This window comes from Pogonomyrmex barbatus, unplaced genomic scaffold (genome assembly GCF_055798465.1).
Source record: "Pogonomyrmex barbatus isolate J1 unplaced genomic scaffold, ASM5579846v1 scaffold16, whole genome shotgun sequence".
NCBI classification, from domain to species: Eukaryota; Metazoa; Arthropoda; class Insecta; order Hymenoptera; family Formicidae; genus Pogonomyrmex; species Pogonomyrmex barbatus.
Window position 1 is genome coordinate 596,923 of NW_028297112.1, and position 24,356 is coordinate 621,278.

A 24,356-nucleotide genomic window follows, 5' to 3' on the forward strand; every position below is an offset into this window, starting at 1 on the left:
ACTGATCGATTAATTGACAATATTCAAAACCGCCTACTTTATTATTATATCTTGTTATTTTTTTTATTTTCTTTTTTAAATTAAATGTATTTTGTAGTTCTGAAAGCAATATTTTTCTTCATATAATATACAAATCTTTATGTATAACAAATATGTTATTTCGAATATTATAATTTTGCTTCATGTCTGTATTTTTTAAAAACTATGTAATATACAATTTGATTGGAATTTGAAAATATTTTATTTTTTGTATCTTCTACTGAATTCATTTGTCTGAATTCATTTTTATTTTTTGATCTCATTTTCGTGTTCATCTTGCAATTTTTCAGAAATTTTTAAAAATAATTAAATCAGATATATATATATATATATATATATATATATATATCTTTTCTAGATAAAAATAAGCACGAAAAAATTAACATAGCGTTACTATAATTAGATAATAATTGTATACAAAAAGTTTGTTCAAAAAAAGTAAAAAAAATAAAATTTCGATTTTCATCAACGTCAATCATCTTCTTAATAATGTAAAAGTTTTATTTTTTTATTTGTTGATTAAAGTTTTGTTAATTTAAAAATTCGAAATATTCTAAACGTTAGTTTTAATATAATGGCATTGCAGCTATGCCAAAATCCAATTACAATCTACTATAAAGTATCAGTTAACAACATAAATCGATAACAAAAATGTATTATAATGTTCTTCGTGATTTCTTTATGCTATTTTATTAATAACATGTGCAAAATTTCATTCAGCTCAAATAATAAGCCTAATTAAAAATTTTCGAAACGATCTTCATTAAATAATCACAATTCCAATCAATACTCACGGCAATGATGACAAGTTTGTGCAATATTCTTGTTTCTTAAGGGAAAGCGTCATCGTAGTAATAAATTTCATCTATAAAACAGGAAAACTGTTGCATAAATTTATTCTAAACTTGCATTTTGAATCAATAATTTTAATATTGTTGTTACTGTCACATTATATTATTTTTCAGTAAAGTTTGACAATGATTCTATATATGAGCATAATGTTTCCGTATTTTCTTTATTTATTTATTATTTTCCATCGTTATTATGATTTTATATTTGAATTGATGACAACGACATTGAAAGAGCAACAAAAAATAAAATCTAATAACTTTAAGACGCTATATAATGTTCATAATAATATTTTTAAAATAATTTTCATTTTAATACAACAAATGCGCTTGGTATAGTATTGCTTCACTGCTGTAACAACACTGCTTTGTTATGAATTCCAATACTTAGAACGAAAAATTATAAACAGTTGTTAAAATTTATGATTGTGGTTAGAAATAGAGAATTTCTAGTTATTCAATAATACGATAGATATTTCGATAGATACAAATTAAATGATGATCATTTACTTAAGATTCCACATTTATTAAGAAATCGTTGAGTTCGCCTACGTAGGAATATTATCTGTCACACGACAACTCACACTCCGTTTGATTGAGATAGGCTCGCCAATCACGAGATGAAACATGATTTTGCAGAGAAAACAAAAATTAATCAGAATTGTGGGATAAAGAGGAATTGCTACTAAAATCTTTCTATCCGGGATTAAGACAAGAATTTCTACACTTGCGAAGCTCAACATCCAAAAGAATATAAAAAGCCTAACCATAGAGCCTAACTAACCGGAAATGACAACGCAACATACTGTCACTTCTGTAGGGGAGCAAGATCTGATCAGCGTAGAGGTACCAAACTCTACGTCGATTATGGCCGTCGATATCCGACCTGCGGCTGCGACATTTCTTTCCTTCATTTTAAATTTTCCTGGCAATTTCTCACCCTACAGTACAATAGAGGTAAGACGCGCGACAGAGTCGTTATTGGCATAGATACGATACACCGAATTAGCTTCCTTCCACAAGATGGTAAAATACTCTTAACATGAACACACTCTGCGAAACTGAGCAAATAACTGAAGTGAATCGGTAAATGAATAACTTTGTGAGTGAATGAGTGATGAACGAGTTAAAGTGAATGCGTAAATAAGTGAGTATGATTTTTATCACCACTGTAGAATAAAAATCTTTATTAAATGATTAAAAAAGAAAGCGGAACAGAAAACATGGAAACGCGTTACAAATTAAAATTGGAGTTCATTCAATTTTCACAAATCTCTAAAATAGACATGACAAATATAATACAACGTAATTTTATACTGGATTAAGGAATAAATAAAAATTACTTTTATGGAAAGGTCTTTGATAATGATGATCTGGTTGTGAGACTGGTTGTGATGATCATTAACATTTTCAATTTTTATCTCCAAAACAATTTTATTCAAAATAATTTTTTCTCTTCTACTCTTTAAGCAAACATTAACTTTATATTTTACTTAACAACTGCTTTATAAAAACAATTTTTTTAAGTCTAAATAAATATTTACGAAAATTAGTTCCAATTATACATAAAAGTACATAACTTGCAATTAGAAATTCTTTATATACATTAACAATAGATTGTAAACAAAAATGTGCTACAGGTACGAAAAACATTACTGTTTTAATTACATTTGAAAAATAAAATTATTATCTTAATATAAATAACTCTAAATTTATTTAGTCAATTCAATTAATTTCACTCGTGCTGCTTTGATTATAGGTTATAAATTATTATTACTTTATTGAAAAATAATCAATAAATATGTGTGAAATGCAGTATTTCAGTAAACAGGTTTGAGCTTATACATTAAATGTTTTTGCAAATTGGAAATTTTTGCGTAACATGCATAATGTATTTCATCTTTTTTCTCAATTTTATGATTAAATTAATTAACGAAAAAAATCCATAATTCAAAATTGACACATACGTAGCATATTGTAATTATTTCAATGCACGCATGCACGCATGCACACGCGCGTGCACACACACACACACACACACACACACACACACACACACAAAATTTTTGTTTTATAAAATTATTATAATTAATTTATTCATAAAAAAATGTTTAATATATATATTCATTATGATCCCAATTCCATATATGGATTAATTTATACATCTTTATGCATCTCTCAATTTATATGTATAGCATAATCTGTAATATCAACTTTAATCATTGCATAAATCTAGAGAAATAATGCATATTACATTTACATTATATAAAGTTTTTACTACAGTTTGCTGTCTTTATTAATATTTTCACGAATTTTTCTTTTGTAACGGATTATATAAATTACAAATGAAATTTGCTTGAAATCCAACAATCCTATTTTGTACATTGTATTTACAATACACGAAATATGACAATTTAACTGTTAAAAAAAATGAATACGTGTTGCAAATTGTATGTTTTAAGAAATAAATTTAAACAACAATTCATTTTTAATATTAAATAGATAAATACATATTACATTCGATTTAATTCGACTAAATAACTTTGTTTTGCATGTACTATTTTAATAAGTAAGTTTAACTATAAATATGATAAATCTTTGATTAAGAAACACCGTTCTCATAACCGTGACTTTGATGTAAAAGAGGCGAGAGTACTGATCATCTTATAAATTAATCGGCGATCTCATTTAGTTTTCAAGATATACATACAACTTATTTTTGAAATTTCATTATTCTATTTATATGACACTTTATATATGATAGATACTACACACGCACGCGCGCGCGCGCACACACACACACACACACACACACACACACACACTATATTATATACATCCTGTAATTTTTAACTTTGATAGTTTATATTTTTGAAACTAAACCGTTTCGAACATATAATCATATGAAGTTTTCATTTTTTGAATTTGTGTGAGGAATCATCCCTTAAATCTTTTAACATATTTAAGATACACTATCTATATATATAAAAGATAAGGTATCATATTATTTTAAATATTATTTTAATTTTTACTAAATATTGCTTAATGCTTAAAAGCTTAAATTAAATTGTATATTTTTTAATACATATGTAGCGTATGCTTTATTACAATATATATTGTAATATTTAAATGTAGTAGTATTTAAATTGGTGCAAATTCTGAAAATAATATAAAGGATAGTTTCAGTATCCAAACATTCGATATGGGATATCGATCTTTCAAATAATTAAGATAAAAGAGTGCGAAAGTGAAAATTTACACACAATAAATTAATAAAAAATTATGCGGTTCACTTATTTCTGAAAATATTTCTCTTGTTTCATTAATAGGATATATTTTGCATATAGAATTGATCATATGCGACCAGACTGTAAAATTACTTCTATCTCTGTATTCTACATTCTACTGTATCCTAATCTGAAATTGATTACCATCTATTCTATATGTTTAGAAATAAATGTAAACGTTTGTTTCTGCATTTAACTTATTTAATAGACAATCTATATTTAATTTAAAAGTGAAAATATTATATAAATATATTGATTTTTTTTCTTTATTTATGACTATATATTTACATATGAATCTCTTGCTTTAAATAACTAACTATCAATTTTATTGCTATTTATTATATTTAGAAAAAAGGAGATAATCTCTCATAAGTCTTAAAATATTGTAAAATATTGTAAAAGTATTTTTTATATTATGAAAAGGAATTGTAAATTTATCTTTATAAATAAATATAAAATATATAAAATTCTTTCCTGTTTACAATAAATATAGAAAATTGAAAGAAGTTATTTAATTAATCCATCTATAAAAAAATTCATCCATCTATCCATTTATAAAAAGGCTTTATCCATTTATAAAAAATTTTAATTGCTGTTATTTTTCCACAATATTGATTGGTTTTCTTGTTTTGCTTATTTCATGTTGCAAAAATAGTGACGATCATGTATTTTAACAGTTTGTATATTATTCACATATCTACATATTACGGATAAAAAGATTACAAACTATGTGAAAATATTTTGTTTCGCATTTAAATTTTCATATTTAATTAAATGTTGAAATGTTAAATTTTACTTTAAATTGTGTAAATAATTTTCTTTATGTCACATGATAATTATTAATAGTACGAAGTAGATGTGTATATAATTACGACAAGATTGATAGAGTGGATTTGATTTTTAATATATGATTTGAAATATTTGAAATATATAAAATATCAGAAAATAAATAGCGCGCGGATAATGTCTGTAATATGTCCTTTTGATAAAAAATAGATTTTAATATTAATGATCATTATTAAATTAATTAAATTAAATTAAGTAGGAAATATAAAAACATTTTTTAGTATTGACTAAATTTTGTAAGATTAATAAATCATTTCAATAAATTATTTCTTTAATAATTTATAATTGATAATTTGTTTGCTTTTCCTATGATCAAGAAATACGTTTAATTATATAGTACGTATATATTTTTCATTTAATTTTAGAATGTGCTTTTTTAATTTAACGTTGATATAATAAACTTCTTTATAAATCAAAGAAAGAGAAGAAGAGAAAAAATACTTTGTTATTGTTTCTCTTATATAAAGGAAGTTTAAAAGTATAAAATCAACATTCTCATTCATTTAAGTAGATTTGTGTTTACTATAGAGCTTAGAATATATGAAGATTTTATAAAAATATTTTTGTTATATCTTCGAGCAACTTATTGACTTTTGCTGTTCTTCATCAAGTTCATAATAATAATATTAGTAAAGAACTATATTTTATGATATTACGCGTTCAAAAAAATTAAAAAATGGTGTCTTCATGTTAAGAGATATAGAATTTTATTATAAAAGGGAACATATATATATATATATATAGAGCGTAGAAAATTCTATAAAAATATGTTTTTATGTTAGGCACTCTTTGTGACTGCGGGCCTTCTCTTCATCACCCTCCTGACAATAGCAGGTAATGCTACCATCTGTTTCATCACCATATATTTTAAAAGATTTCGACGATCCAACTACCTACTGATCAGCTTGGCAGTGAGCGATTTGTTGGTCGGCATATTAGTAATGCCACTAGCTGTAATCTATCAAGTATCAAGCGATTGGTACTTTGGCCCCATCTCATGCAACATTTGGCTCAGTGCCGACGTACTCAACTGTACTGCCAGCATCTTCAATCTCTGCATGGTTTCCGTAGACCGGTGAGTTAATCACCAGTAATTTACCATTGATATCCGGGTGAGTCACGACCTCAGAATCAAATTTTCACGAAAATCGAAGTCATCGCAGATGTTCGAGTCGCAACGTTTTCTCTTATCTTTGATCTCAGCTAGAATTTTCATATCTATTTTAATACTTTAAAAAATTAGATTGATCACGTTTTATTTAATACATACTTATATTGATTCTAACTAGAATCCAAATTATATTGAAAATAAATTCTTCTTTTATATTCTCGAAATAGGAAATTCTTTCTTTTATAATTTACATATTTCGGATGCAAAATACGAGTTCGATTCATCCAAAATAAACTTCTAGTTTTCTAGAATCTATAAACATTTTGAAAACTGAGATCAAAAGTAGGAGTAAAATTGCAACTCTTCGTAATCTAATAAATTAATATTTGTCTCAGACAAGTAATATTACAGAATGTTTAAGATAATGTAATTGCTCGTGATGCTATGAAAGATCAAATTACGTACGTAATTGATTCATTTCAAAAATTAATCAACACATTCGTCTTCGATTAATTAATTCTTATTAGACTATTTAGACAGTGTTGATAATAATACAAAATAAAGCGATTAAATGGAATTATGGAATATTGAACGACATGCGATGAACATTTCCAATTTTTAATATCTTGTTAAGAATTCGAAAAATGTAAATATTATTCATAAAATCATTTTTTTATTTTACAAAATATTATAGGATGTACTTTCTTTACAATATTTTTTATATTTTTATTAAAGCTTTTAAATAATTTTTAGAATAATTAAGTTATTTTTTTAATATTAAATAAAAATAATGTTCGTGCTACTTAAATTTTCGAGAATATTTAAAAAGCTATAACTTTTAAAATTAAATAATGAAAATTTTGTATAAAGGATTAGTTCAGTAATTCATTTAAATTTTCATTTAATTTCTTTTTATACTCTGTTCCATTGATTTTTTCAAATATCATACGAAGTTAAACCTTAAACCCGGCTTATTGTATACTGAGCTTATAAACAATATATTTGATTAATATATTTTTTACATTTTCCTCTTATCATAGTTAACCAATTCTTTCTTGTTTAAAGTTGTATGTACATTATCCTAATTACGCTTGATAAAATTGTAGAAATGTAGAAAGAAACAAAAATGATAACTTTTTCCTATTTATTGAATATTTGCGAATAACGCCGTGATATTTCTTAATTCTATATTTGCTCTTTGTATTTGCTCGTTTGTATTAATTGCACGGAAACTCAACCTGTGCAGCATTAACATTATTGAATATCGGTATCATTTTATTTTGTTCCCAAGCTAATTATAGAACCCAAAGATCGATTTTACTTCCGTGTTTAATACATAAATATTCAAAACTTTCGGCATTCTAACTTCTCTTCTTTGTGTTAAAGATACTGGCTGATCACAAAACCATTGAAATATGAAAGGAAGAGGACAAAACTACGGATGTTCTTATACATCAGCACTATTTGGTTTCTTGCCATGTGTGTTAGCCTGCCACCTCTTATAGTATTGGGAAACGAGTATGAGGAAGTGCAAAATGGACCCACAATTTGTCAGTTATGTCAGCATTTTATATACCAAATCTACGCGGTTGTAATCTGCTTCTACATTCCAGTGCTCGTCATAATTATAGTTAGTATAATAATTTAAAATATTTACAGCTATGTAAATTTTATAAATATTTGTAATAATAAGGAATTAAAACACAGGTAAACGCAGTTTCTCTATTCAAATGGTATATACTTTAAAATGTACAAAATCAATTTTCTGATTCTTTCTCAAGAGAATATCTGGCATGCATAGCATTGCAATGGCATTCTATCTCTTGAAATTAAAATAGAGTTAAGAAATTAATAGGATTAAAGAGTTAATAGGATCGTTTTCCAAACTTCATGTACCAGTTACGAATAGAAATAATGTTCACCAGGAAATAATTTCACAATTGGATTTACTGTAGACACAAACTATATAATAATCTTAAAATTACTGAAGAAAAAAAAACAATATTGCTGATTTGATGAAAGAATTTTAATATCTTTTTATATATCACATCTTTTTATAGTAAAAGACATGTTTTATAACAATATTTTAAATTACGTTATTACGTAAGTTAAATGTACAAGTTACGTTACATATACATTATTTTAAATTACGAACTTCTTTTAAGTAATTTAAAATATTTTAAAATATTTTGTTTATTTGTAAAATTTTATCTTTATTAAAAACTTTTTTGAGGGTACTAATATTTCATTTAATTTAATCATTTAATAATTTAAGCTGTATTATATGTTCATATCATATTACGTAACAATTAATCTACATATATTACGAATACGATGAGATTTTAAACATGACCCACATTTCGCGCCAAGTTGTTGTATATTTTAAAATCTTTATTTAGGATTGGATTTCAGAATAAATTCAGAATAGTGCAATTATATGATAATTTCTCTTTTATTAGTATCAATTTTTATTTTTTAAAAATTGTAAAACATGTACACAGATCTGTTAAAAAGATCTGTTAACAAGTAAACTTTATTCGCAGCTGCGAGCACATAAGAAAATGCTGATTCTTTCAAAAATAAGAAAATCAAGTCGAATTATCTGTCGATGTGGATGTTTTTTAAAAATTTGATTTATTTAAATTTTGCATTGCATTTGATATCTCTGTTCATGCGAAAAATCTAAAAACTTAATTTGTTATATAAGATGTTTCTTAATATGTGATAGAAGAAGTAGATCTACTTTAGCAACGGATGAAAACAGGATGAAAAAAGTTTATAACATATATATCCTATTCGATCTTGTTTTAAAATTATAGTCATTCTTGTGTTTCAGCAATGTACAGCTGTTTACTTTCATAAGAGGTATTTGAAACGGTTATCTTCTTTTAGTTCTATATTTGTAAACAATGTTCGATATGTTTTCTTGGATATTTCTCAACTTTATTGATTTCACATATTCTGTTCATTGAGTTTACTTCAGTTCAGTTTGTTCTTATATTAGGAACACTTACTTCATTATTTGCTGTGCAGAGATGTATAAGATTTGTTCTTTAAGATTAATAATTTTAATACTAGTAATAATATAATAGATAATAATTTAATAGATTACCTGGTACTCGCTTTTCAAATCTATATCTCATAGACGTTCATGTAATCATGTAATATTTAATATCTTTTCTTAAGACATATGTTTATATGAATTTTTTTCATTGTTTTTTTCCATTTTCGCTGCTGAAATGAGTTTCACATATTAAGAAATATTCTATATAATTTAATCTTTGGCTATTGATTGAATTAGTTAAAACGTCATTGATTCAGCCATTACTGAGATATGAAAATGTGATCTACATTCGTTTGGGCTCACATAAAATCATGGGTGTCTCGTATACAACTATGTTTCGCGCGAACTTAGCGCGAAACATTATTCATGTGCTTTATTTCTTAATTTGTTTTGTTCTTAATATATTATTTACAAAACAGTAATAATAATAATAATAATAATAATAATAATAATAATAATAATAATACTCTTAAAATATTATAGATATATTAATAATAGTAAATTGAAATTGCTCTATGTTGTGAGTCGAAAAAACAAGTTAATTATTGTTATAACATAATTTTTCTTTCCTTTGTAATTTGATATTTGAAAATTTAAAAAACATGTAATCATAAAGATTTGAATTAAAGTTTAAAGAATTATTGAAATTAATCTTTTTTTCAAAAAATTATCTTAAAAATAAACATATTTTTTATAACAAACGAATGAAATTGCAAAAAAGTGAAATAAATGTGGAAATACTTCATTGATTTTTACTTATAAAATATTAAATATAAATTGACTCAAAAACGACAAATCAATCGTAGTCAATCGTGGAATTTTTAATTTATACAATCTCCCAATTAATAGCTTTTCAAGATATTGCAGATGTTGTAAATATTTGTGCACAAGTTGAACAGTTATACCGTGAATATTATCAATTTCACGATTATCTGAGATAAACTCGTCGCGCCTGCAATTTTAGCAAACTGGAAAAGCTACCTTTGATAACGCAGATGAAGATGAAATTATACAAAGTAAACTAAATGACACTCGTGGAAAATTGTTCTATATTGATGAACAATGTTAACGATTTATATAACAATCAGTATTAAGGATCGATTGAATTATGTAATTTGATATTAATACATAATTTATGTTATTAATCTTATTACATTAACGCAATCTGACACACCATAATGTATAATTAATTTTTTACATTTTATCGCCAGGATTGCATAATTTAACATTCAATTTTTTTCTTGGCTGTTGCTAAAAATTTAGTTTTATAATATGCATATGCGAAAATTTGCCACGGACTATCATGTCAATATAGCATTTAAATAAATTATCGAATAATATCGAATAATAAATCAATGGATTAGCAAACTGTTTTATATTTCTATGTGTCTTTGTTTTCATACAAATGTGGGATATTGACTTTTTATATAGACATAAAATAATTTGTGTGATTCCACTAATTTATTTCTTAGAATTTACAAAGTGCTTTTACATGTTTATTAAAATATTTCAACCGCTCGCATTATTTATTGCTGCAAGTAAAATTTTTTGTGTTTCTTGATGATTTGATAATATAAATTATAGAAGCATTCATTATTGTAGTAATAATGTAGTAGTAATACATCATTCGTTGTTTGCCCTAATCATTATATGATCTGATTTTCGTATAAATGTTTATTCGTACTCACATAAAATATATATAGTGTTAAGGGAAATTCCAATATATGCAATAGGAGAGAACATATACGAAGGAATTAAATTGATATAAAGCATTTGCAAATTTAGATTTATGTACTCTTAAAATAATATGTTATAGAATCACATAATTCAATTTTATAATTGATGTAATACAATTACTAGAAACATTTAATTTGTCACGTATGATATTTACGTTAATTCATCCCAATGCTAAATGTAATTGCAGATTGTTCTAGTGCGAGTGTTCTATTGCAAATGCTATGCTTTGCGACAAATCTAACTCCCGTCTGACGATATTGCACAAGGTACATTAAGCGACATCGTCCTCAGATATGGCGTCTAATTGAATTTGAAAGAATAACTAAATAAGACTAAATGGATTCGTTTCGCGCCTGCTGCGTGCCGAGTCGTAACTAACTCATTACAATATCTGAGAATTGCTAATATTAAATGTCACGAAGTTAAGGCTTGTCAACTTTTCTGGAAAGAGATTTCTGTATGACTGCAACTCTAACAACAAAATTGAATTTTTTGCATTATTAATAGTGCAATTTAGTTTCTCATCAAGACAATTATTTTTTATCTGATTTGTCTTAAACATAGGTTGTACGATACATACTAAAGACCGTTTATTTTGTTTGCAGTTAAACTACAAACTATATACTGCCGCGCGCAATAAATCTACCATGAATTATTATGAGAGTCGATTTGACATGGAACTGGAATCTGATTTTGAAATGGGTGTGTCTCTTGATCGTCGGACACATATGCGCACAACAATTTGTCCACGACATTCCCATAATGAACATATAAGGCCGATCAGTCTGCCGGAGATAAGAATAGTCACCGCATCTACAGTAAGTCATATTTCTTTTCTATTGTCATCAAAATCAATGTTATCAAAAGAATTAGAATATTTATTTTACGTGGAATTAAAGAGTAATATACAAGACACAATTCTCTAATTATATTCTGAGTTTTTTATCGTAAAATTAATTATTAATTTCTTTTCTTTTTTTAAACTAGATTTCACATAATTCAGTCTAAATCTTTTTAAATAAAATTTATTTAGAATTAATTCAAAAACAAAGTTACATCTTTACAATTACAACTTACATTCTTGGATTTATCTATAAGATTTAAAGAAGTGCGTTATATTTCTGATATACGCACTACGTAACAATATATCCTTGCATTTACAACGCATTGCATTAGTATTATGATTCAATCTTGAAATTATTAATGCATCTAATGCTCATCACCGAGCTTAATACATTGTCAAGTTAATTTAAGCGCTTCGAAAGGAGCACTATGAAAGGACATAAAAGAGTCGATTTGTGTTGCCGTCGCCGTTTCCTCACAAGAGCATGGATCCCACTACGATCATGCACTCTGATATCTCTGCATGCCGGTGCATAATCTTTCTCATCATTAAGAAGCACTCAAGTGCACCCAACATGGCTCATTGATCAAATTGAAATGCGCTTCAAGTGATCTTGGGAAACGCTATCAATTCTATTCATTCTTATACAATTATTGCGGTATTTGCAACATGCCATGTAAAGCCGCTCAAATGTATTTTCATAATTTATTGATATTATAATAAATATTATTGTAATAAATTTTTAATGTTTAATTATTTTATTATTTTTGATTCCTAATTCTTAATTTCCCTTTTATCATTTGATATTAATACAATTCCTCTATTAACTTAAATGTATTATAGTCATATTCTTTGCATATTATATATTATATATTATAGGTAATATATTTGATTGCATAGTTAACTATGCATGCATTTATGTGCGTATATATGAGCCGACATCGGCATAATATCCAAATGATAAGATTGGCTCGACATTGGCCCAATGTTGCATACCAATGTTGAATCGACATTGGTCAGCGACATCGGCTCAATGTTGCATGCCAATGTTGAGCCGATATTAGTTCAATATTCGTAAAAAAGATATATATTTATATTTTCGAACTTTTGTTTTGTTTTTTAATTAAAGTTGTTTCAAGATATTAGTATATGATAGACGATGAATTTTACTTGAAATTAATCTATTTAAATTAATTTAATATATTATACAACACTCTGGTGGGATTTAAACCTGGAACCTTTGGATTATGAATCTCCTACGTTATATGCTACATCATTTTTTTCGATTCGAAAAACATGTCCATTTATGTTATAATTAACATGTGTAATTATAATTTTTTTCAATATAATTTGATGTTATAAAAAATAATTTTTATCACAATTATTTCCATCAGGTAAAAGTCAACTACCTCGTTTTGATCAGTGTTGTGACGTGATTGAATGATAACCAGTTGCCGACATATCTCCAACGTTGGCCCAACGTTGGCCCAAGAGTCGTCACCTCAACAAGAGTCGGCTAATGTTGCTTGGACCGAATCGCACCGCGATCGGAACAATAGTCAGTTACGACACATCTCCAACGTTGGCCCAACGTTGGCTGACAAGAGTCGTCATCGAACAAGAGTCGACTAACGTTGCCTGGGCCGATGTCGTGCCGTGATCGATTAATAACAGTCAGTTTGCCAAGATATCGCCGACGTCGGCCCGACAGTCAGCCTCGGGCAAAAGTTGGGAAACCTTATCTGGATACTTCTATATATATATAAAGAGAGAGAAGGGGAGAAACAAACAGACAGAGGGGAGGGGGAGGGAGGAAAGAGAGAGAGAGAGGGAGGAAGCACAGTAATATGGATAGTTATATATTCCCATTCCTATTTGTTCGACTTTTATTTGTTTGATTCAAACAACATAATTTCAAATGAAACATTTATTTGTTTGATTGTTAAAACTATTGTTGTTTCGTTGCATTAAATTATATTATCTGATTGAACACGATCATTGTTCGACACATTTTGTTTCAATGAAATAATTTCTTTGATTGTACTAAATGTTATTCAGTGAAATAAAATATTAAATCGTAAGTAATATTGCCGTTAGATGGACGCGGCAAAGTTTTTTTGGTTTCTCATAAATAAAAACAGTACCGAATAGAATAAAAGATATATAGTATGAGATCATTTGAAGCATCTGGCTTTTTTAATGTGAGTTCTCTAAATGGGGAGATTCCCCGATAAAAGTAAAAGTCCAAGATAAAAATAAATTAAATAATCTTGATAATACAATTATTAATTAAGATGACAAGAAATATTTTTATAGAAATTAGACATTTTTTTATCTTTTAGATGATTTGACGTCTATGATTTGTATTAACAACCATACATCATCGTGCACATAATGCATTGCGTGTGTGCGCGCGCGCGCGCGCATTGTTGGAATTAAATAATGAAACTTTAAATCAACAAAATGTTTTCTTCCATGTTACAATATTTATTATTTAAAGTCAAATAATTGTGTTTGTTAACTCAAATAACGAATTAATTTGATTATTCTACTTCTATTAAACAATAAATTTGTTTGGATTAACAAAAATTTAGTAAATCTAAAGAAATATTTCTCTTTGTCGGTAATATATATATATATATATATATATATATATATATATATATATATATATACTATAAGACATAATAACATAATGTAATCTTTAAAATCGCTTAATGTAATCTTTATTCCCTATGTTTATGGATCAGCAAAAAAAAAAGTATAATTTGTTAATTTACTTTATTATTAATTTCTCTGGTCACATTTGAATTTTCTGACAACACTGTCTACTACGTCAATTTTGGATTCAATTTTTCAGATATTCATCTTACGAAAACAATTATTGCAAAATACAAAAACTGTATTATAACTGTATTATAAAAACTGTAATATCATTTGTAAAAGACATTTTTTTAGTTTATAGTTATGTTTTAAAAATTTTATATTTTTATATTTTATATTTTTATATTTGGCTTTTGTTTAAATAGAACGGAGTCTAAAAAAACAAAGTGGTTAGATATCAGCAACTTTCCTCCATTTGCACAACATTATCAATACCTATAATACATAATGCTAGAAAAATAAATAGCATGCGCACTAATATGTAGCAAATATGCACTGTAAGCAAATGCTCTATCATTTTTAAACATCTCACCGCGCTCTTAGCAATTGCGTAATAAACATCATGCAGTCACATCTTCTCATACACAACGAGTTTCCGAGCAACTCCCGGGGATATGTAGCTCCCCACATATCCTCATATCTAATAAAAAGCTAATGGACTAATACTTTACATATCCAAATGTCCGCAATACGAGATCTGATAAATATCCAGATAAAATATCTGAAGTAATGTTCATTAAACAGCCATGTTATATCCAATGGATATTTATATATCAACGTGAAATGAAATACAACATAAACTAATCTTTTAATTTATAATTCGACAGAAATTCAGTAAGGTTTGTGCAGAGTTTTTTTATCAATTTTTACACGCATATTTACGCATATTATATGCATGTTACGTAACATACGCATAAGAAAAATGAATTGGTCATTGAGTTATCAAAGTTAGTAATTGCGAGTTCGCAGCTTATCTGAAATCAAAATTAAACCGTAAAGTCAATATTGTAATCCCTACCATTACAACGATGGATGACAAGAGAGATACGGTAGGTATCATTTCTATATCTGGTCTGCGACTTGATAATGAGTGAAATAAAAAGAAAAAGCCTATTTATCATTTGCCTATTTACCACATTTTATTAAAAAGAAAAAGATCCGATTGATAATAATTAATATCGGTTTCTATTTCGATATTAATCGATGCTATTGAATATCAAATATTTGAAGAAGGATCAATATGATAATAATTTTAATACTAATATTACTAAATACATACACATACGCACACGCGTATGTAATGTAGTAATCTTTCTTCAAAAATGCACAGGGAATTTTGACGCTGTAGCTCTGCGAAAAAGATCGTTTTTGTTTCAATTTGCAAGGAGCCATATATTACGATGATTACCGTGATGACATTTGAAAAAAATTTATTTAACCGTGTAGAGTGCGTTAAACAATTTTTTTCAGAGATATAATACATTCTTACTTTTGAAAAGATGGCAGGAGGAGGAGAAGGTAAATTCAAACGATGACAAATGCTATATAAAGTGTAGACTTTACTTTTCAGAATTAAAAAAAAAAAATTTTCAAATATAATAATTGTTCATTAAATGCTTTTTTTTTTTAAATTATGCAAAATTTTGATATAAATTTATCTATGCAATAATTTTGTTGCCGAGTATATATTCTAGATTCTATTTAAAAAATAGCTGTCATAAAAAAAATATCAACATTGGCGATGGCTTCATTTGCGAATGAATCAATATCAATATAGCCCCCTTAAAACCTTATAACTTTTATCTGAAACACTTTTCTATATTTTTCATATTTTCCGAAATATTTTTTTGTATCGTATTAAAATGGAACTTTATATACAATTTAATAGCTACATTAAATTTTACTAGCGACTATGAGTTTGTATCAGATATCAATTTTTTTGTATAAATAATCCTTTTTATATAACGTAAGGCGCGTGTTTTTGGCGTCTTTTTTATCTTTTTTTGAAAAGATAATTTGCTACTATACTATCAAAACTCTTCAATGTATTTCACTATAGAATAATTCGCATGCTGTTTTCATAAATATAAAATTTCGTGAATGATTAGTAATCAATTTCGAGCGATATTCATCAGAGAGCTTTGTCAGAGGGCTTTGAAAATTGTTCTCGGAAAATCAAATTACGAAGCATATATCAATCTCTATATTTACGAGACTGGTTTGATTAAAAATAATAAGCTTCCAGAGCTTCTCGGACAAAAGAAAAATTTCTGTATAATATACTATTTTTGTTTTCACGAAACACAAAATTGTTCAAGAAAATGATGCTGATGCGAACTTTGATTGTAACATCGATTCATATTTTCGAGTCATGAGAATATTCCGCGACTGTCACAATTTAGAGAAAAAGTTTGTCGTTCGACAAAGGTTTCGAGAGAATGTATTTGACTGGTTCAAACAGAATTCGATGAAATAAAAAGAAAGAGACAAGAGTTTCAAGCGGAAAGCTCACGTTATGGTAGAAATCAAATTTCTCTCTCATGGATCCACTAGTGTGTCCGATCAGGATCAGATGCCAGTAAATGCACATAAATATGTAAATAATTATTTTCCTTTGGTACACCGTTTGATCAGAAAAATACAAACTACACAAAGTATCACAATTGATGTTTTTCTATGACTTTATCAGTTATAATTATCACATGAGATATACATTAGGAATCATTATAGTCACATTATATTTTTTTAAATCTGTTGATATTAAGAATTTTATTTAAATTTAGCTAAAAGTAAATAAATAATAAATTAGCAAGAATTCAAAGTATACCATGTTAATATATGCAACGATGTCGAGATGTTTTGCCGATATCCGATATCAATATTCAATTTGCGACAGAGAGATAAAAAAGAAATTAAAAAAATTAGAATTATTAATATATATTTTAACGCAATTAACTTTCCGTTGCTTACGATTTAATTGTAATATGCATTGCGCGAATGTATTTACTATGTATATGAAGAGACATAATTTATTGCAAATTTTTGTATTACGTTTTATTTCGCAATAAGGTTGATAAACATAAAGTATTGATCTACCGCTCCCTTTCAGATCAGATATGTATTTGTATTTTCTTTTGCTAGGTTCGTAAAACGTCGTCAATAATATATCGGAATAAATAATTTCTGAAAAATAATTCTAGAAGATAAAATTTTTATATTTGTACAGTTCTTATCTTATTTAATCAATTCTTATCTTATTTAAAATAGTTAAAGTGTGTGTAATGCAAATTACAGATAATAATTACAATTTATATTTGTACATTACATAATTTGAGCATAAAATAGAAGCTAAACGGTAAGCTGACTTATTCCCGAAATGTATGTAGGTGCGTCAATAAAATTACGCACTAGACAGTTATATTGATCCCCAGAATGTATCAGAGAATTAAAGGGGATGAGACATACCAAAAGCCTAACGACCGATTGTTATACTTTTATAAATCGGATGAATATTCACATTACACACAATCATTAATTTTGATTAATCATGAATACATAGCAACCATATCACGAAATGCAAAATAATGTCAAAAGGAAATGAAAGTATTGCTTCAATGATTCGTAAAATGTACTCCGTAGAAACAATAATCATTGTTATCAGCGAAGATTGTTGCAAACTTAACTTATATTGAATATACATATATATACGTATATATATATATATATATATATATATATATATATATATATAATTAAAATAAATGGAAGCAAATGTTACGTAATATTAATAGAATAAATACAACACATTCGCAATGAGTTTTACTCTATATGAGAAATATGCTTCATTTCCTCTCAAGCAATGTTGCGTACGTCCGTGTCTGTATCTGACTTAAATAAATTCTGCATGTCTTTAAAGTTTAATAAAGTGTGTAATAAACTATGTCAAGCATTTCTGGATGTTGACATTCATGCAATATTTTATCAGAGGCATGCAATACATAATGTATCTTTAGAATAATCATTGTGCGAATAATTTGGAGCTCATTTTTGTAAAATATAATGTAGTTACAGAGAAATATGAAAAATATAAAGATTATAAGTATAAAAATAAAAATAATGTAAAGACTAAATAATAAAATGATAAACTAATAGAAACGTTATATCACAATTTTTTGTTTTTCAATATTGAATATTTCTCTAACTAAATTTGCAAACTTTTATTAAAATTTAGCTAACATGTGAATGTGTTTATTCAGCCGAATATAGCGATATAAAGTGCAAGTATATTTATAAAGATATTGTATTTTATTTTAAATAATCCAGCTGAAAATTGAGCACTGTCAATAAATGTTTCAGACAAAAGTTTTATACGATCTAGAGGCGGACATATATAATAAAATTAAATAAAAAATTAATTTATCAAAATCATATGAAAGGCACAACTATGTTTTAAATGAAAATACATAACTTTTAACTTACTATTTTTCATTTTTCTTAGTCTTCTCACTTTAAATTCCAATTTTTTTAAATAAAACAAATCTAATTTATCATCACAAAATATAACATATTTAATGTAATAACAGCATTTAACAATATAATTTGCTAACTCGTAAAACAAACAAAAAATAATTTTATAAATAGAAAAACTAAGATCAAATTTAAATTAAACCCGACCTCTTGCTCTTGTAAAAGCAAAGTTCGAACTTTTAAGTAAAAGTTGTTTATTCTATCCATTGCTATAATAATATATACATTGTTGTTATCACATTGTTGTCAACTATTGTTGCTATTTTATATGAATATTATTACAGTCTGTTAATAACGTCTCATAATGGACATATATTGATCGAACGCTTATTACGTAATATCACAGCAATGAATTGTTTACGAGAATGTTACATTATTGCTATTAACATACCATAGATAGAATGTTATGCAAATAGAGAAACAAATATGAATAGTAAGTTATTGCAAATGCATATATCATATGTACCTATGATAACAGAAAATTAATTAAATGCATATGTATGTGCAGCACACAGAGCATTTAATATATTAACGCGGGAAAGATGTTGCAGTATACAATAAGTCTAAATAAATATGTCTTAATTAATCAATAACGTGTTATTCAATTACATAAATTTCATTAGCAGCCAACAATTAAATTCAATCGGACAGTCTTTAAACTTATATGCAACTAAACAGGAAGCTAATAAATGCACGTGTCCTATATAATTATGGTGGAAAAATATTAATATAGATAAATAATAACACAAATATTTTTATAAAAGAAAAATATATTCATTATTTTATATATAAGTACTGAGTTGATAGCTGTCTTAATAAATTAATTTAATAAATTAAAAATAACGATTTCCGATACACGACAATATAATTCTTAATTATCAATATTTAATTTACATTCATTATTTCTTTGAACGTAATAATATGAAAGAATAAACAATATAAAATATAAAAGTACACTAAAAGTTGTAGTAAAATTTCGTATTAGTACTCAAATAGCAAAATGCAGTTTGTTGGCAGAATGATAGCAAATTCGATCAGATCTGCAAATCCATAACAATCTGTATTCGTATTAAGCTTAAGATTTGTCGACGTATTCCAGCAGATTAATGGCAGAAATCAAGCAGATCCTGCCGCCATTACAACTGTCCATTACAACATCTGCTCGATTTCTATTGCCAATTTGCTCGCATTGCGTGTCAACGGTTTCTATCACATTGCTGCAACTTGGCAATATAATCAGACAAAATCGATCCTATCGGATTTGTTATCTTTCCGATATCAAAAACTTACAAGTTTTGTTCAAAATCTATTTGTGCAGGCTGGCTGTATCAATGGCGATCAGTTGACGTTAAGATCATTGAAATCGATTCTAAGTACTTTTCAGAAGATTTTTATTATTGTTATTAAATTTTATTTAATAAAACAAAAATTTTTTATCATTTAGATATAAGGATTGTCCTACGATTTCAATAATTTTGAAATATCATAGTTCAATCAACGTGAAAAACATTTTGAATACTTTAATCAGCAGTCATTCATTTCTTTATTAACAAAAGGAATTTGAAAAATTTATATCATTATTGGAGGACATTGCATAATTGCTAATGTAATTTTAGAATTATTGCAGAAGTGTTTACAAATATACATCTTAGGTATTCTTTATAAAATTCAAATGAATACCAAATGGATATTTACTTATTAAAAGCATAAGTATTTATTATTTATATAGAATATAATATTGATATAATTTACATATAATAGGAACAAATAATATTTTTGAATGAAGATTAGTCTTAACGAAACGATATTACAATTCTCACAAGAATATTCTTCCTTCTCATTTTCTATTTTAAATAATGTCGCTTTAAAATGTTTCATTACAGAGCAACAATAGTCCAAGACGCCATCTTACCGATGAGCACCAAAAAATTCCGGCGTGGAACATATTACAAAAATCAATAAGGATGTTGAGGATGCGTAATAGTCAAGTTTGCACTTGTAATAAACGTCAACAGAAGAGGAGAAAAAGTGAAGGAAAAGCCAGCACCACTTTGGGCATCATTGTCGGTGTTTTTGTCTTCTGCTGGCTGCCTTTCTTTCTGCTGGCATTAATGAAACCGTTCTTTAATCCTGATGCTATTCCACATTTAATAACGTCTCTGTTCCTCTGGCTAGGTTATTGCAATAGTGCATTAAACCCGATCATTTATGCGGTTTTTAATAAAGATTTTCGTAAACCATTTATTTTAATAATGTGCTTACGATGGCGTAATCTTAATGAAATGATGCGCGAGGAATACTATCACCGACAGTTTGGTGGTCGAAGAACAAGGAGTGGCATAAACGATGGGAACAATGGTACGGAGAATACTGACCGTGCCGATCTCATCGATGATAATAACCATAACGTCGGCTATAATAATCATAATGTTGACAATAATAACCAAAATGTCGACAATAATAATCGGAACGTCGATAATCAGGGTGTCGGCCGTAACAATAAGGACATCGATGATAATAATCGAAATATCGAGGATAACAATCAAGATATCAGCGAGAAGAATCAAAATGTCGATGATAATAATCAGGTCGTCATTGATAGTAATCAAATTATCATCAAAATTGCCGAGAAATCCAATAAGATGCCACCCTTTTGTCCGGACGAGTATTCCTCGAATGATATCCGACGACAATCTTCTATATATTGCATGGATACTTTTTTAGCTATTGCTGAAGTTCACGCATCTTCTGTAGCAGAAACACTTGTTTAATCGATCACAATCGCGAAAAGGATACTGAATATTCTAGGACAACGAATGAACAATGCTTCCTTGGCTTCAATAATTCTTTTTACATGTAATATCTTTTACAGCATGGCTCACTTTTATTTTCTCTTATTATTTATTTTCTCAGTTTTTTCGCTCTGTTATAGATATTTATATTCATCAGTGTCGTTGATGTTATCATTTTTATTGGGAATGTATTTTGATCTTTTTCTGTACATACATACATACATATATCGCTCTTCTTGTTTATTATTTCCTCTTTCTTAGACAAATTAATTTTGAAAGTAAATAAATCATATCGATATTTATAGAGAAATGTGGTAGCATTTATTAAATCTAGAACCTTGGATCATTTTACCTCCCAATCCGCCTTATCTTGTCTTCCATATGTATATCTACACAATTAAAGATTTACATATTAAATGTCATTGTTCAATCAATGTGTTGATGCATATTGCCTCTATTTTGAACTCTAAAGTTGATCCATATAAAATCTTATTAGAAACTATATGTTGAATGTCATTGTTCAATCAATGTTTAAGAATAATCAATATTAATATTTAAATATAAATGAATAATATACGTGCGTGCGTGCGTATGTGTGTGTGTGTGTGCGCGCGCGCGCGCGCGCGCGCGCGCGTGTGTGTGTGTGTGTGTGTATACACGTATATTTGTATTAATTCTCTCTGTAAATTGCTTCTATACATATTTAGAGAATTACATTAAATATATTATATTGTATTATATTAAATTGCAATTATATTTTATATATATGAGATATCTCATAATTATTTGACATAACGCCTATGTATAGATAGAACGGATTAAACTAAGTAGAATAATTTTCTACCATTTTACGATTTGCGCAATAGTTAATGAGAAATTAATGATTAAAAGTCGCCGAATGAGCCTGTATCAGTTCAATTCAATTTGACAAATGCTAGTGCGCGACAAAATATGATGTTCGCGATTGCTAGAAGCGCGGCCAAACGTTTAGAAGTGTGATCTACAAATGATAGAATATTCGTTTGGAGGATATTACCTTATATAATATTTTCCATACCGCGCTTCTAGTGCGAATGCGCATAATGACGACGACCATATCTTGTTAGTGAGTTTACATTTTAGCCAAATGGATAAATGCCCTTTTTTTTTGGCGATTTTTAATTCACAATTTCTCATTGCGAAAATTACAAAAGTCGCAAAACAATAAAGGGCTTTTCTGTTTAATTTAATCCCCTCTATCTGCATGCAAACATTGTATCAGTACTAATAAGAGAATCTGTATATATATATATATTGACATGCAACATGTATCATATCTGTATAAGTTATATCTCTATTTCTACATATCAATGTCATTATATATATATTTTAATTTACACATAAAAGAAGTTCTAAATACAAATTTTGTATGTTAATATATGTCAAAATCAAAATATTGTTTAATTGTGGAGTTTTTCTTTATCGCCCTCACAGATACTAAGTGGACAAATTTGTATATTCTACCGTAAGATCTATTCTAGGAAACCTGTTGGAAAGGAAATAAAAAAAAAATTGAAATAAAAGTACTTTATGAGCTCGCACAACCAAAATAGAATATTTAATGTTTATAAAATAACTTTTGTCGCATTTTAATTTTTTTTTAAAATAAAGGTTTCTCTTGTGTTAGAATATATGAGATAGTTCCTAAAAAATAGAGGGGAAAACTGAAATGTATATATTTTTTAAGAGTTTCAAAATATGAATACATAACATATAAAATGGCAAATGTATTTTCACTTTCTTTAATTTTTTCCTTTAAAATTATAGCAGTTTAAGTGCTGTTTAAGAATTGAAGTGAAATTTAAAAATCAAAATTATATATCGTGATGATTTAAAAGTTCTTATATAAATAATTTTTCACTCTATCACAAAACTTCATTCTTGTCTTTGAAGGGGAGGAAAGTAAATATTTCTATTCAGTGGTCTTATTAGAAAGATTAAATTAATGTTATCGAAATTGTTCAACTTTTTAATACTTTTAATGCGAATCAAAGTAACCAACAATTTAAGATCAACAATTTAATTTAATTGCATTTCAAAATGCATTTACAAATGACGGCAATATATATTGTATAAATATGTGTGTTCGGATAAAATATAAACATATCAATAATATAAAACATCCTGTTATTAATACATATATTTTATAATAAAACAAAAAAATCAGGATGGATCAGTTGTATATTTATTTATTATTTTGATTTGTAAAATCCATTAATATATTGAGTGCCATGTTAAAATAATCATATAATATTATAATATCGTAAATTGTTTTTATAAAATTTCGTATACTATACTAATAATATTCTATTGTTACAATTAAACTTGTAAATACTTATTGTTATTAAAATCTTTCTTAAGACTCCTGACTAATCGCCGCAGTCATATTGGAATCGTGACGTCATAAGCAAGAATAACACGGTGAAATTTATTACACATAATTTGCAAATAATTTTAAATATGTTGCGTGTATTTGCTTAAAGTTTTAGAAATAAAAATAAATAATATAAATATTTGCGATACACATTATTATCATTCCTTCGTTTCGTTTTATGAAA

At 27.0% G+C, this 24,356-nt stretch overlaps 1 protein-coding gene across 4 annotated transcripts in view; it reads left to right on the forward strand.

Annotated features, from left to right (window-relative positions):
- Positions 1-24,309, forward strand: part of 5-HT7 (5-hydroxytryptamine receptor 7) — a 45,679-nt gene extending 21,370 nt beyond the window's left edge. For 2 of the 4 annotated variants that reach the window (XM_089073991.1, XM_089073990.1), the window contains exons 3-7: positions 1,527-1,844; positions 5,803-6,095; positions 7,518-7,761; positions 11,538-11,750; positions 20,851-24,309. In XM_089073991.1, coding sequence (XP_088930117.1) covers positions 1,677-1,844; positions 5,803-6,095; positions 7,518-7,761; positions 11,538-11,750; positions 20,851-21,738 — 1,806 coding nt within the window. In that variant the 5' untranslated portion in view covers positions 1,527-1,676 and the 3' untranslated portion in view covers positions 21,739-24,309. The remainder of the gene's footprint in view (positions 1-1,526; positions 1,845-5,802; positions 6,096-7,517; positions 7,762-11,537; positions 11,751-20,850) is intronic. The other 2 variants (XM_089073992.1, XM_089073993.1) reach the window with 2 other exon arrangements.
- Positions 24,310-24,356: the final 47 nt, after the last annotated feature.